Source organism: Nematolebias whitei, chromosome 5, assembly GCF_014905685.2.
Source record: "Nematolebias whitei isolate Nwh7 chromosome 5, NemWhi1, whole genome shotgun sequence".
In the NCBI taxonomy this organism is placed as follows: Eukaryota; Metazoa; Chordata; class Actinopteri; order Cyprinodontiformes; family Rivulidae; genus Nematolebias; species Nematolebias whitei.
The window spans coordinates 20,824,636-20,840,195 of NC_056502.1; the positions used below are offsets into that span (position 1 = coordinate 20,824,636).

At 41.5% G+C, this 15,560-nt stretch overlaps 1 protein-coding gene across 1 annotated transcript in view; it reads left to right on the forward strand.

Moving 5' to 3' along the window:
* The first annotated feature begins 7,257 nt into the window (after window positions 1-7,257).
* The window catches only part of zgc:158766 (uncharacterized protein LOC100009641 homolog), a 34,129-nt gene continuing 25,826 nt past the window's right edge, over window positions 7,258-15,560 (forward strand). The window contains exons 1-3 of the mRNA XM_037676994.1: window positions 7,258-7,287; window positions 8,714-8,911; window positions 9,915-11,130. Coding sequence (XP_037532922.1) covers window positions 7,276-7,287; window positions 8,714-8,911; window positions 9,915-11,130 — 1,426 coding nt within the window. The 5' untranslated portion in view covers window positions 7,258-7,275. The remainder of the gene's footprint in view (window positions 7,288-8,713; window positions 8,912-9,914; window positions 11,131-15,560) is intronic.

Genomic DNA, 15,560 nt, shown 5'->3' on the forward strand with positions numbered 1-15,560 from the left:
TTTTTTTTTTTTACCATATTTACAAATATTTGTATTTGTCTTTGCTAATAATCAGCACTGATGTATATATGTCATCAGACAAACATCTCATTTATTTACATGGATTTAAACCTATGCTGCAGGCAGCCTGTAGGGGGCACTCATGCTGTTTCAGATCCATCTTAATGAAGATAATGCTAATTAGGGACCCCCTGCAGGCTTGCTGCAGAACAAGTTTGAGTCTATGTAAACCATGCATCCTTCATCCGTTATCTTTACCTGCGTCTTCCTTTCAGGATCGTGGGGGTCACTGGTGTCCATGTCTAGCTAGCACCGTGCAAGAGGCGGGGTACACCGTGGATAGGTTGCAAGTCCATCACAGGGCCACATAGAGACAAACAACCACTCTCACACACCTAGGGACAATTTAGAGTTACCAATCAACCTAACATGCATGTTTTTAGTCTGTGGGAGGAAACTGGAGTACCCAGAGGAAACCCACGCATGCACGGAGAGAACATGCAAACTCCACCCAGAAAGTCCCCAGTTGCAATTTGATCCTTCCCAATGCCGCCTCCATCCATCCATCCATCCATCCATCCATCCATCCATCTTTACCCGCTTCTTCCTTTTCAGGTCACGAGGGTCACTGGTGCCCATGTTCAGCTATCACTGTGTGAGGTGGAATACACCCAAGACAGGTCTAAAGTCCATCACTGGGACACATAGAGACAAAAAAGACAAACAAGCATTCACTCTCTCACTCACACCTAGGGACAATTGAGTCACCTATCAGCCAAAACCAGAGGGACAAAAAAAATAAAAAATCAAATCTATATTTTACAGGTGGTGACTGCAGTTGATTTGTATAGTTCTTACGTTGCAGATGTATTTAAGTTTTTTCAACATATTGTTTTTTTATGCGTAAAAAACTGACTGGTTGTGTGCATAAGAGTGGGCATGGCATAGAGATGACGACGTATGTATGACCAAACAACGTGATGCACGGCCATATGTAGGGATGACACAACATACTGATTGACATGACCGTATGTAGGGATGTACAACATACGTAGTTACGTATGTATGACCGTGCATAGTGATGTACAGTGTACATCCATGCGTAGTGAAGTATGACCATATGTAGAGACAAACCACGTACATAGTAATGTACGATGTATGTCGATACGTAGTGAAGTACAACATACATAATGACATATGACTGTATGTAGAGACAAACCACATATATAGTAATGTACAATATATAGCTATACGTAGTGAAATACATTATACAAAATGACGTATGACCATGCACAGTGGTGTCTGACTGTAGGAAGGGACAAACAATGTATGAAGTGACGTATGACTGTACATAGGGATGTATAATGTACATCCATACATAGTGAAGTACGACCGTATGTAGAGACAAATCACATACATAGTAATGTACAATGTACAGTGATATGTAGTGAAGTACAACTTACGTAGTGACATACAACCATATGCAGAGACAAACCATGTATGTAGTGAAGTACAATGACATATGACCATGCACAGTGATGTACGACTGTACGTGGTGATGTCCTATCATGTGTAGTGACATATATTGTCCATTGTGTTGTATGATGTACTGCCATACCACGTGACTTATCAATCATATAACACCCTCCTGAGCGTATGTTTACCTTAAACATCAACTGCTGCGCTCCTTCCCCTAGCCTGCTTTTCTTCGTCCCTGTAAAAATTTAGAAGCAAAGGAAGAGCCCGTGTGTGTTTGCATCCGAGGATGAAAACACAAGGAGGAAAAAAAAAGTCTGAACAGTCTGACACTAGATTTCCATTGTGGCTGTTAAAGAGCTATTCAAAATATTTGGATAATTGCCGAACATTACATTTCTAGTTTGTTACAGCAAAAACTACTGTTCTGTAAAAACTCAGTCTGGCCTGGGAATGTGTTGGTGCAGAATGATGCTGTGGAGCAGGATATCTGGGTTTCCCTGTTGCCTCTACAGCCTGGACACAAATAAACCACAGAAGATTGATGGATGGATGAGTTTAGTTATAATTCAGGGTTGCCTTACTTATAATTTTTCCATTGAAACGAAAGCTATCTAGCAATATATATATATATATATATTGTTTTATCTATTATGTTCAAAAGTGTTGAATTGTCCCTTTCTATATTTTTCTTCTAATTTGCTCTTTCAATGCTCAGAAAATACAAGAAATAAGAACAAAGAAGAAGGAAAACCTTCCATTTCCAAAGTTTCTGCAGTAATTATAGCTCCGGTCAAAGACATTACAAGAGTGTAGAGAGGAGGCGTGTGTATGTGAGGTATGTGTCCTTCTGTTTACATGGATGATTATAGAGCAGACAGAAGACTTAAGTTCAGCCAGGCTAAATGTAGACTCTTTGAAATTAAAGAACATGTACAGTATTTTATTTATTTATTTCTCCCAGCCATGCCATATATGAAGGTATACATTTTTCTGGATGTCTTTGTTGACATGTGCTTTGTGTGACTGCAGCCAGCGACTGTGGGTCTTGTCTTTCTCAGGTCAGTTTTTAATGTGGCTTTAATCACATCTCTAATTAGAAACCCATCCTCACTGATGTCTCTGTTTGGACAGGCTAGCTTAATATGATTTTCACATTTCCACACACAACGTGTTCTCATTAGTTTCCTGAACAAGGATATCCTGTGTTTAGGAAGAAATGGGAAATGGCTACTGTTCAGTCCAACAAACTGTGAGTTAGGTCCAAGTATTTCCATCTGTTTGAGAAATACCTCCTGCGACATGATGTGGCTCCACATAAATCAGGGGTTTGTAACAGTTAGTCCAAGGATTTGGACAATTCCCCCTGACAATATTTAAGGGGAATGCCATGGTAGTGAGTGACCCGAGCCTCCAGTCTGCTGCTGATGTCTTCCTTTCTTTCTCCTTTTGAAAAGCAGCAGAATAAGCTGAAACCCTAGTTGGTCCATTGTGAGGACAAAGAGGGACCATTGAGGCAAGAGATGGAGGTAGGGTTGCAAAGGGGTCGGGGAGGAGTTTAGAGATGGGTTTGCGTGGGGGGTTCCAGGTTAGTGTGTGTGTTTTCTGAACGATGAGCTGCAGTGGTGTGCATTTATTCAGCTGGAGGAGGCTTCAGCAGCAGGGCGGGGGAAGTTATGCAGTAGGAAAGGAAATCCAGCTTTCTGCCTCTCTCACGCTCTGGAGTTTAGTCTGCTCCAGCTGCCGACCCCACAACACAGACACACACACACTGTGTCAGTGACAGGAGAGGTAAAATGGTGCTGAACCTGTTGATTATGACTTACGACACTCAGACTGTGGATTACCTCACCTGTCGCTTGGATGGAGCTGATGCATTTCTTTGTTGAACTTTTGGATTTCCTCTGGTGTCTAAATGTTGTTGCTGGGTAAAATGCACTCCAGAGCCAAGTCCCGCAGCTGTGACAACTACCTGAGCATCAAGGTACGAGCCTCATATCTTGTCTCTGTTGTGATTAAATTGGACACTGCTGATTATTTTGATGTCACTGTAATACACACTTCTTGTCCTGTATTGATTCTCGCCTGTCTTTGCCAGTGCTTACTAACCTCATTGTACAGTTTGTGTCATTGCACACATTCCACAGGTGCATGTTTTTCATGCAGCAGCACACAAGCAGCTGATATTTTGGCTGCTTGGTCTATAGACACAACATTTTTTACACGTGCAGCGTGTGAGAGGGAGGACAGGCTTGCATTACTTTCTACAATAGTTATTATTATGAATATAATAGCCACTAAGTTTACGTACTCTGAGATGCCGTCCTGTTATCGCCTACTGATTGTTTTTGAAACGCACCTTTTTATATTTTTAACCTTCAGTGACCTTTTGAGTCAACTCTGATTGGTTGCAGGACTTCCATTCACTACAATGACTTCAATGATGGTGTTTTCCTTTTATCAACCATGTAAGTGTGTGTTTATACATTCATAGTGTCAGTGAGGTCTGTTTGTGCAACTCGGAGACAACATCCTGTCTGTGCTAGTCACTTCCTCTAGGATGAAGTCATTATTCCCCACTGATGACAAATATCAGTATAATTACTGTGGGAATCTTTTTTTTATTTAAAGTACCCTCTCGAGGCTGCTATATGCGTTTGTTGTAAGAAGTCGCTCCAATCTGAAGATTGTCTGAAATATATTTGTTATTTTTTATGAATGTGAAGGTGAGTTAAAGGACAATTGGCTTCATTCCGTTGTGTTCACGTACACAACACTGACCAGTGTGGACTGCTGCCACCTTGAAGTGACCCCCGTGTCACGTTACACAGGTATTTACATAGAATACTATGGGCATTTAGCAACAGCAGCTAGCTGTAGCACTTCTGGTGCAGCTTGGGGGCACCTCCAGCAGACAGGAGCCAAGATTTCTGCAGGAATAAGCAGGCAATACAAAACAAATCGTTTTTATCTCACTAACTTAGCTAAACAACGTTCAATCAGGTCATCTGGACATTCTGGCTTCATCAGAAACCATCTTATCACCAGCAAACTGGTTGGTCCACTGTAGGAGTGTGCTGCTTAGTGGGGAAAACAGTTTGCTTGGGACTCCTCAGACTGATGAAGCCCTTCGGATGGAGGGCAAAATATCTCAACAACAACAAAAAAAGAAACTGTCCAGATGACCTGACTGAACATGGTTGGATGTTTTACCTGGATTATTGAGCATGAAGCTCGATAACTTAGCTAAAGATAGAATGTGTAATTTATCTGTGTTCCTTTGATCTTTTCTTTTTCCTCGTGAGATCGGATTTTCTTTGGTGCAAATCAGAGAAGTTGCTGCTCACCAGGAAATGGGGTGGGAGTGGGGGTTTGTCTCGCCAGGCTGCTTTGTTGGCATCCTGGCACCTGGGCATGTCTGAGCAACCTGCACATTTTGTGGTTCTGCTGCCCCCGAGGACATTAGCAGCTTAGCTAGTGGGCTAGTATGTGGGCTTCAGGGCTCTCCTGTTAGTCACCCCCCCCCCCCCCCCCAATTGCTTCATGCTCCACTGAAGGCCTGGTAGGCGACTTCTTTTGTGTCGTTGACCCACTAAATGTGTCAGTGACTACCTCATGCTCACTCTTTCTGTCTCTCACTTTCCTCTGTCACAGTGATGCACTCCCTTGTTCACTATTTTTCTATTATTTTCCTTTTTTTCATTCAACCTTTATTTATACAGGATAGTCTCATTGAGCCACGAGGACTCATTTACAAGAGAGACCTGTGGATGTGGATCCTCTGATCAATTCATCAAAACATACAGCATTTAAAATAGAAGAAAAAAGTACTTAATTCCTCTCAACCTGGCTTTGACGTGAACTTTTTGCTTTGCTGTGCCTTCACCCCTTGAACGGCTGTTCCCCCACACACAGCTCAGACAGTATTGTCCCACCTGCAGCTTTAAACCCAATAATTACCACCTCGGCCCTCCATCACACAGCCAGCTCACTCACAAAGACCTGGCATCAGAAGAGGGTGGGAATTCCCGCTTTGCTCCCATCCTGGCCCAAAACCTCTGGAGCTGGACACACACGACTGCATTCCTGTGTGGCTCAGGGCAGATGGGAAGCTCAGCTTTGGTGGCTAAACTCAGTCGTCCTGCTGAAATATGCAAATATGTTTTGTAGCAAAAAGATGAAAAATCCTCCAACTCTTCACTAGAATGAAGGGGTCTGATTTACTTCATGCAAAATACTGTCTAAGTAGTAGTAAGTTGTCATCTTGTTCATGTTTTTGTACGATTTTTCAAACTAACTACTTCTGCCTAATTTGTTACTCTGTCGACACACGATGAATCTTAAAAAATGTAAAACAAGCATCTCATAGAGTTTAAAGTTTTGAGCTCCACACTTCTAGTTTTGAAGTGAGAAAGCTCACTGAATGAGAGGCCAAACTTCAGCTACAGAATATTTGAAGGTTCACTTGTTTTAATTTGTAAACTTCTACGTTCTGCACACTTTGTGCTAATTTAGACATTCATGAACAAAACATTCAGCTCATTCGGGTGTTGTGACTTTTAGTCTTTGTAACTATTATACTTTTCAAAATATTTAACTTTACAAATATTTTCCCAATAAGTGTAAATGATAAATGCAATAAAAACTGTACAATTGTTCTTCTGAAAGTTTACCTCTATACATGCATACACATACATACATACATACATACATACATACATGCATACATACATACATACATACATACATACATACATACATACATACATACATACATGCATACATACATACATACATACATACATACATACATACATACATACATACATACACATATATCCCTTTTTTATTACTTTAATTTTTAGCTATCTTTCTGCAACTTTTGGCTAACCTGTTTTTGCTTTTTAGCTAGCCTTTTGCTACTTTTCGCTTTAAGCTAGTCTTTTGCTGCATTTAGCTTTAAGCTAGTCTTTTGCTGCATTTAGCTTTAAGCTAGCCTTTTGCTACTTTTAGCTTTAAGCTAGTCTTTTGCTGCATTTGGTCATCCTTTTGATCCTTTCAGCTTTTAGCTAACATTTATCTATTTTAGCTTTAAGCTAGACCTTTGCTACTTCTACCTAGCATTTTACTCTTAGGTATTTAGTCTTGCACTACTTTAGTTTCTTTTTATTTTTATCTCTTTTCAGCTTTAAAATCGTAACTTCAGCCTCATAAGAAAAGTTCGGCTGTTATTCAGCTCTGTGGTCACACTGCAGTTTAACAGAAAATGCATTTTTCTAGCCTACATTGGATATAACCCTGAACATACATGTGAAGTCATCCGGTTGTTTTTAATGTGTTTTTTTTTCACTCTCAGTTTTATGTCAACACTGTTGTGCTGGATCACACTGTAAATCTGTTGCGTAATTGTTCTTGAAAGAGCTGCTTCTGTTACTGTTTCTTTTTTTATCTTGGAAACCTGAAGACAAACTTGCTCGTCAGTCCTGGCAAGGGCTTTCCTCCCATTGTTAGGCCTCCTCCCATAAAACACCATGCTATTCTTCTCATCTTTGGCACAACAAGTAACAAAAGCTCAGATAAATTTTTGTCTCACTCAAAGCAAGCTGGCTGCTGATGGAAGTGGGTGTTTTTGTTCCCGGGCACCGACACTGTACAGCACATGGACCTTAGAGAGGCGGAGGGCACAATGCGAGCCTTGTAGCAGTTGTGACTTGAACGAGCTGACTTGTACTTACTCTTCTCTAATTGATGGTGCTGAACTGTTTGGGTCAATGGGGTAGATCCTACAAAAGGTGAAACATGGGCTGTCTGGTACGTATGATTTCTAGACTGTGATTTATGTGTGTTGATTAGCATGTGAATGCAACAAGTGAAAGTACCAAAACAGCCGTGAAGAGTTGCAGATTGTGCGTTCTTCTACACGCTACATGGTTGTTATAGTGTGCAACTCTCGCTGGCATTCAGCTGTTTATCCGTCTGCTTATCGTTTGAGACAGATGTCTCTGTTCCACTGTTGTTCCACTCAGGAAGGACAGATAGTGGAAGAGATGTTTGGCCTTGGTTCTGACTTATCAGAGGAAAGTCACAGCCTGAACCAAGAACACAACCAGGTCTCCAGTACTGAGGTAATCCCAAATGTCCCATTTCACATGTCCAAACTGGTGGTGTTGGACATTCCATCTGCTCTGCTGGAGTTGGACTGTGGCAATGCAGGTCTTGTGTGAGTCAGATGATACTCTGTGACAGCGTGATTGTTGTTGGAGCATATTGTTCCATAATCCTGCCCCACAAACAGGAGTCCAGTCTGGACTTTCCAGTTTGGCTGTTTGTGTTTGACGCCGGTGACGTCGCTCCGACCAGGTGTTTCCCTTTAATGGGACGCTCAAACTTCCTGCCTGTTCAGCTAACTGGGCTCGTGCACACTTAATCACGTGCCTGCAGCCATAAAGGGATAGCTCAGATCTTTTGATGTGTAAAGGTAATATTGAAGTATTATCTTACCATAAGGAACAGCTGACCCAAAATATTGTGGGTAAAGTACAAGCGTCGCTAATAAGGCATTTAACAGAGACTCATCGATCATTAAATTACATTCTGATCTGTTTTTAAGAACCGTTTTTAGATTTTTATAACAGGTAAGTCTAAATATGTCTGTCAGTCCTTAAAAAGATCTTCTTAAAAACCCCACTTGGTGTTTCATGACCCATGGTGGAGTCCTGATGCCAGTACCACTGACATGTTTATCTGGTAGTTTAGCAGCTTTAAAGCAATTACATTACTATCTAACAAACTCTAATAAGGTTAAGTAAAGTCCTCTGGACGGATTCTTGTCAACAAACAAGAATCTGCCCAGAGGACATGACTTAACCTCGTTAGATTTTTCTACCTGGATTATTGAGCATGCATCAGGAAATCTAACAAACTCTTCATAACCTGTGGTCCCAAGAAAAGTACCCGGTATGTTTCCTGTAAAAATGCAGCGCAGTTCCACTCTCTGAAAAGACTGAAACACATTGACTGCAATGATTCCAGCACACTGCCTTACTTTACATAAATAATAAAACAACAACAACTTGGAATCAATTACTGGTGTGAAAGAAGTATTCAGTTATTTCCTCCTTTGTAACCCAAGTCTTCATTGCCCAAATCTAAAATGTCTCTGGATGTTTGCTTCTTAGAGCATCGCGGCTAATCTAATTAGTTAACGTGATTAAACACGTCTCTTATTTCACCCCAGGATGCCGAGTCTTTAGACACCTGCATCCAGAAGACCTTGTCTGCCCTGTATCGCCCCTTCTGTGCCACTGCGTCCACCGTCCTCTGGCAGCTCTTCAGCGTGGTGGAGAGACAGTACCGTGGGGACGGCCTCCGCTGCTTCATTGACTTCTTGCTTCCTGCCAAAAGGATTCTGCAGATCATCCAAAAGGAGAGCTGCGTGAGTACCTAATTCAGTCATGGATTTTAGGCATAATGCAATCAGTTTCTAAATGGACATCCGGCGCCTTAAATGGTCCCAACCTGATTTAGAAGCCAACAACCAGAATCTTAAAACACGTGTTGTTATGGCAGATGCAAAAACATGAGTTAAGAAAATGTGGGTTCATTGCAACAGATAATATTGCAATCTTCGCAAACAATATTGCAATTGCATATTTTCCTAATCTTGTGCAGTCGTGGTGAAGACATAGGACGAAACCTGTCTAAGAGCTAAAAGGCCTACTAACTTATGCTGCTGAGTGTGAGTAATATTTCCTGACTGGGGAAAGATAACGCTGAGACAGAGTTGATTATTGTGCAGAAAATGAGCAGATTCCCCCCCCCCCCTCCCCCTCCCCTGTATGTGAAAACAGAGGGAAACTGTTTGAGAGGCTGCCATCCTTTTGGATACAAAGTGAAATTTAATATTCTCTCTTTGATTGCCACTGGGTTTGGGCTCTTAAGACCAAAGCACTGAAACTTTATTCCTCTGTATTCATCTCTCTGGTGATTACACTGTGACGATAGCCACAGAGCAATGGTTTCACCAAAGCCTAGCCCCTGAGAACAGCCGACTGTGCATGAGAGTCTTTGTATTGTACGCAACATGAGAGGCTTCAGAGGGAGCTCACATCCTCAGTCTTTCCTTTCCATCAGGTGAAAAGAAAAGCCAACCCTTGGGCGCTGAATGTGTGCTCTCAGGATCTGTTTTTTTTACACTGTCATTGCAAAGATTTGTCTTGCGGTTGCTGTGAAACCAGGCCTGATCAGACAGGTTTTCTTGTCATTAGCTGAATGATCTGTGAGCGTGATTCAGCAGGCGCGTCCCGTAAAAACAACTCGACTCTCCGTTACCACTCAACATGTGTTTGAGCACAGCTTTGCAGATGTAAGCTGAAATGACGCGAGCGGCACTACATGTGAACTGTCACGTTCAAATAACGTCTCTGTTTTTCTCTCAGGTGAAGTTCAGAGGTTTGCTGTTCTACCACGAGGGGTGGCCTCTCTGCATTCATGAGAAAGTCATCCTGCAGCTTTCCCCTCTGCACAAAGTTCGACTAAAGCAAGGAGACTTCTACCTACAGGTAGTTCCTTTGGGCCATAAAGCTGCCAAGCTGGTGATAAAATGCCTGTCGGCCAGTGGGCAGGCTGTTGCAGAGATCCCCATTTCAGAGAGCATGTATGGTAGTGTCTTCACAGCTGAGTTCTTGCAGAATGTAACGCGTGACCGAAACCTGCACCCACTACAGAACTGTCTGCTCACTACCGGCACGGCTGTTTACAGGACGCCGTGGAAGAACGTGGTCAACCCGCTCTTTGTCAACAGCACAGCGGACGCCATCATGCAGACTCGATGTAGCCGAAGTAGCTTTCGTGGCCACCTAAGCACTTGTAGCACCAGCGGATCTACCGGGACTCTGGACAGCCACCGCAGCTCTAGAGAGTCCCTGCACTCTCTAGGAGCTGACTCCATTTTCTCCGAGCCCACCTCCCCAAACGGGATTCACGTGGACTCCAGCAGTGAGAAACAGAACGCCAACAGGTCGGACCCCTCTGCATCCATTAAGATAGAAAGACCCGGAGAAGAGTGTGCTAAAGAACCGGGGGATGAGGCCAGTGGCGAAAGAGCTGCAGGGTCAAAAATGTTCTCTTTTAGCACCGACCTCAGTAATCCAGGCCCTTTGCGCCGTACACCCAGAGACACTGTTTCCTTTGAGAGCAGGAGACTTTTCAGGAAATCTTACATGGAGGCCCTGCAGAACCCCATGACCCTGGGATCCAGCTCTGAATCCATACTGGAGGAAAGCCCTGGACTCAGAGAAACATCTGTGACACCAGGGAGCAGCCCCGACACCCGCACCTCTCCCAGAGAACACTTATCCCGCAGGTTCGGTAGTCGAGGCTGGCTCAGTGGAGACGATTCCAGACCCAGCACACCGTTGTTTTACTTCCAGAGGGGGTTGCGGGTTTCTGAGAGGCGATCAGACAGACGCTCCAAGTCACTAGAGAGGACTAACAAGGCCGGCCAGGTTAAGGGCCACCGGGAGCGATCGTCGTCTGGAGGCTCAACGAACATCCCCAAAAAGCTGATGAACGGTTATGCTCTCCGTTTTGGGAAGCTGGATGTGGAGGCTGTGCTTCCTGGAAGTGAGAGAAGAAGCAGCAAAGACGAGTCAGGTATGTAGGTTTACACTTCAGTTTGTTCATTCATCGTGACTATTGATTCTATACAAGACTAGTGGATCAGACTGGACCACTTTAAACTTATCCAAGATCATTTGATACTTTTGTTTGTAAACCCAAACTCAGTCAAACCCCTCCACCCCCATCCCCAATACCTGTACAGCCAGACAGGACAGTTCAAGCTTTATAATTGGGATGATTTTTCCTTCTTTTTAAATGAACACCATCAGATACAGCTGAGTATACTGGACCAAATAAAAGTTTGACACATCCGTGTGCAGCACACTGATATTACCCGTGACACACCGTGGAGCCAGTGCACTTCCTGTGACAGTGGTGTCTTTCATGACGGGGCGCTTCTTTCAGCATAACACCACAGACATTACAGGAAATTGACCATAATGTTACTCTAACTTAACTATTACATAGAAATATGGATAACTTTACTTTTTTAAATTCCCCTCATTGTGTCTTCGGCAAACGTAATCGATCCACATGAAGCCCTAGAGTTAATTGCAGGCACTCATTATTGCTTTAAAAAGTGTAAATATGAACATTAAACTGGCTTATTTATGAGGCAAAAACTAGCACCTAAACGGGCCACTTGCTTCCTTTATAAAAAAAAGTATTCTGTATCGGCCACTAAAAAGCTGTAAAATTTCAATATATCTTTATGAATGTGGGTGAAATATTGCAGCTTTAACATAGAATAATAGATACAAAAGATATGATTAAAAACTCACGGGATGTGGAACAAACGTAGCCAGTTCCATGTGCAGACTGGATCCAAAAATACAACATGGCACCACCTGCAAACCTGATTCTGTTTTACTGTCAATTTGTACAAAAAGAAGTAGATTTAGAAAGTTGTTATTTATAGTCTTTGAGTTGAAACGACAAAAAAAATAAATAAAATAAAATAAAAATGCTATATTTTATACATTACTGTATAATATGAATACATAATTTTGTCTGATTGTGTATCGCTTTTTTTTTTCATTCAACCTTTATTTAAACAGGTAAATCCCATTGAGCCCCGAGGACTCATTTACAAGAGAGACCTGATTTTAACAAAGAATGATGACAACAATGGACAACAGCGACAACAATAAACAGTTATAAAAAGTCATACAATTTTTTTTTTTTTTTTTTAACAAATAGGATGGCTAAAAAAAGATAAGCAACAAAAAACAGCTAGATTCTAAGGCGAATGTAGAAAACTAAAAACAGGAACATGTCTGCATTGGTCCCTGCCAGGAGTCCAACAGATTCTTAAAGCCATTTAGAGAGGTCAAGGTCGAGAGCTTCAAATCTTTTTGTAAGATATTCCAGTTTGAAAACCTTTGTAAAATAATGTCTATTACATTTTATTTAAATGCATCAAAAGACTCAGTATACCGTATTTTTCACCCTATCAGTCTCGTTTTTTTTTTTTTTTTTTTCTTTTGTTGCATAATTTGCATGTCCTGCTACTTATACGCCAAAGCAACATATTTATAGATTTTTTCCCCCATATTTATAAACCAATTTTTGGCTGAGATATGACTGTTTTCATTCATTCTGACTGAAAATATTGAACACTACCCTTTTCAGTTGCTGGATGGCACTCGAGTGTATGGCATGCCGTTGTGTCATAGCTATTAATGACATAATCAGCTTGCCATAAACTGCCACCTTTGTCCAGCTCACATGGAGCAACCATAAATCAGCTTCATTTTGCTGCGCCTCCCCAGCGAAATGCAACTAATTTGACCATTAAAGTGCATTTATTACATAAAAGCTAGACTGAGACACACCTTTACTATAATAAGCAAACAAATAATTGTTTTAGGTGCTTATCTTGTTAAATTTCGAAGAAATGCGCAGCGTTCCTCCTTCCGGATTCCCTCTCTGTCTGTGCGCTCCCGTAGCCCGGAGGAGCGAATACTTTTGAAATCCAGCTGATTTGACCGTTAAAGTCCTTTTATTAAGTAAAAGTTCAAGTGAGAAACACCTTTACTATAAAGTTGAGCAAACAAATAATTGTTTTTAGGTGGTTATCTTGTTAAATTTCGAAGAAATACACAGCGAGTCCTCCTGTGCATGCTCTTACTTCTGCGAATCAGCTTTTGAAATACACCTGTTTTGACCGTCAATGTGCATTTATTAAGCAAAAGTTAGACTGAGACACACCTTTACTATAATTTTGAGCAAACAAGTAATTGTTTTTAAGTGTTAATCTTGTTAGATTCTTGTTAAAATTCTTCCCGCGCACGCTCCCGCGGCCGCCTTTTGGCAGCCAATCGATTTTTGGCACACCGACCCACTTTCCAGGTTGTCAGTGGTGAAGCGTAACAAACGCAATGCGTCAGCAGTGACACATAACAGATGTGACGTTTATTGCGAAGCAACGTATTTATGGATTTTTCCACTTTATTATGCTGTACATATTTGTACTGATGTGACTTATAGGGCGGTGAGACATGTACGGTGGAAAATACGGTATGTTTGTACTTTTACCAAAATACGTCTCTAGCACCTCACTTTTAATGAGGCATCAGTACACAACAATTTCCAGCTTTTATTAATGAGATAATTTAGTGTTTACCAATATTCACAAATCATATTAAACCACAATCTTAGCAGCTTTTATTGTATTTAGTTAACCTCACCTGCTCTAGACAGTAAATTTAACAGTTTTATCAATTATTCCTTGTTTAAAACTACAAGTCATTTCTCAAAACCTGTTACCATTTTTTTCTGTTATGAAATTGTATTTGAGACGTGAACAAAGCCTCTCTACTGACTTCTAAACTTCTGGATGTTTTGCTTTCTTAAACATCATGAAAATCTGACTCATCGCTCACCACAATAAATCAGCCTGAGGTTGTGCAAACCTCCTAATAGCTGGATGGTGTGCTTATATTACTTTTTATTTCTCGCAGCAGGACGTGCAGTAATGCCCTGCAGCAGGACTGGTTTCAACAGTTCATCAGATGGCTGGAGTCTGAGATACAGACAGCTCACGTCTCTGGAGCATCACTGCTTTCATTAATGGGTGATTGCTTTTCAGAGACCCACGCTTTGTGTTCTTTGGCACATTCAGGGGGCAGGTATAGCCCTACCCTGGAAAAAAAAAAGCACTTTAGCCCGAGTTCTGTGTTCTTTACAGCTGTCATTGTGTGTTTTGTTTTCTGGTAATCCATGCTGCCATGCTCAGGAAAGCAACGATGTGGGAGTACCACCTCGGAAATGGTGCTGTTTTTAAAAAGTGCTGCTCCTTCCGGGAATTGAAACATAGAAACATAAAATTGAAATTGAGTGATTTGTGGTAAATCTCTGAATTTGACCTTTGAATGCTACCTGAACATTGCTGAGGAATGTCTTTCTCGTGAATGTCAGTGATCTAATTTACAAAGCTACGGTTATCTCATCACTCTTGCATTTACAGCGCTACTTCAGAGAGGTTTTTTTTTTTTTTAGAGTGGCTTTTGCAAAGCAGGTTTTTCACAGCAGTGTTTCAAAGGCAGCTCCAAACCTCAGAGACCCCCAGGATCCCACAGTGAGACTGCACAGCAAAGCCATTCAGGCTGGGATAGGGATAGGTTCCCTTACTAACAAAAGTTACCTTTGTCGACCAATCCGTCAATGGGAATCCATAGAAAAAATAATCTTGTCCAGGAGCACACTAGATCATAATGTGTACCAGTATAGGCAAAGGAATAAATAAATAAAACACATCTAGACTTTGTAGTTGAGCAGAGCTACAAAGCAAACTGGGTAAAATTAGCATCCATCTCAAATGTGAGCATGCATTTGTCACTTCCTCTGAAAACAAAACAACTTAAGAAACATTCAGCCGACACAAGCTTGTTCGCACCGAGACACTAACAGGAAATGCACCTTTTGATGACAATAGAGGCCGAGCAGGAAGGGTTTAGTGTCCCAGAACAAAGCAGGGCCAAATAAAGTGTAAAACAAAAAGACAACACAGATAAATACCTACAGAAACCCACATGAATAGCTGAACACTATTTTTATGCTAAACTGTAGGCCTGGTAAGAATTTAATGATATACTTCAGCAAAAATGAATGGGTGTGCTGCGATGCAAGAGAAGACAGGGTTACATGACAAATCACAGAACCCAAAAAAAGTGTTAAAAGTTATTATTCATGTTGACGTAGATCTTGAATATATTGTGTAAAACATTTCAACACAAGGTCAACAATGCAGTGAAATGCTCAGGACGAGAAGAACCGTCTCGACTCGCAAAAAAACCAAAGCATGCAACAAAAATACAAAACCAAAGCACCAAGAGTGAAAAAGAAATACGTCTACAGCAGCATGGTCCTATTAGCAGTTCTGTTGGCAGTGAGGTTCTCTTAGCAACTGGTTCCGTTAGCAGCATGGTACTGTTAGCAGTGAGGTTCTTTTAGCAGCATGG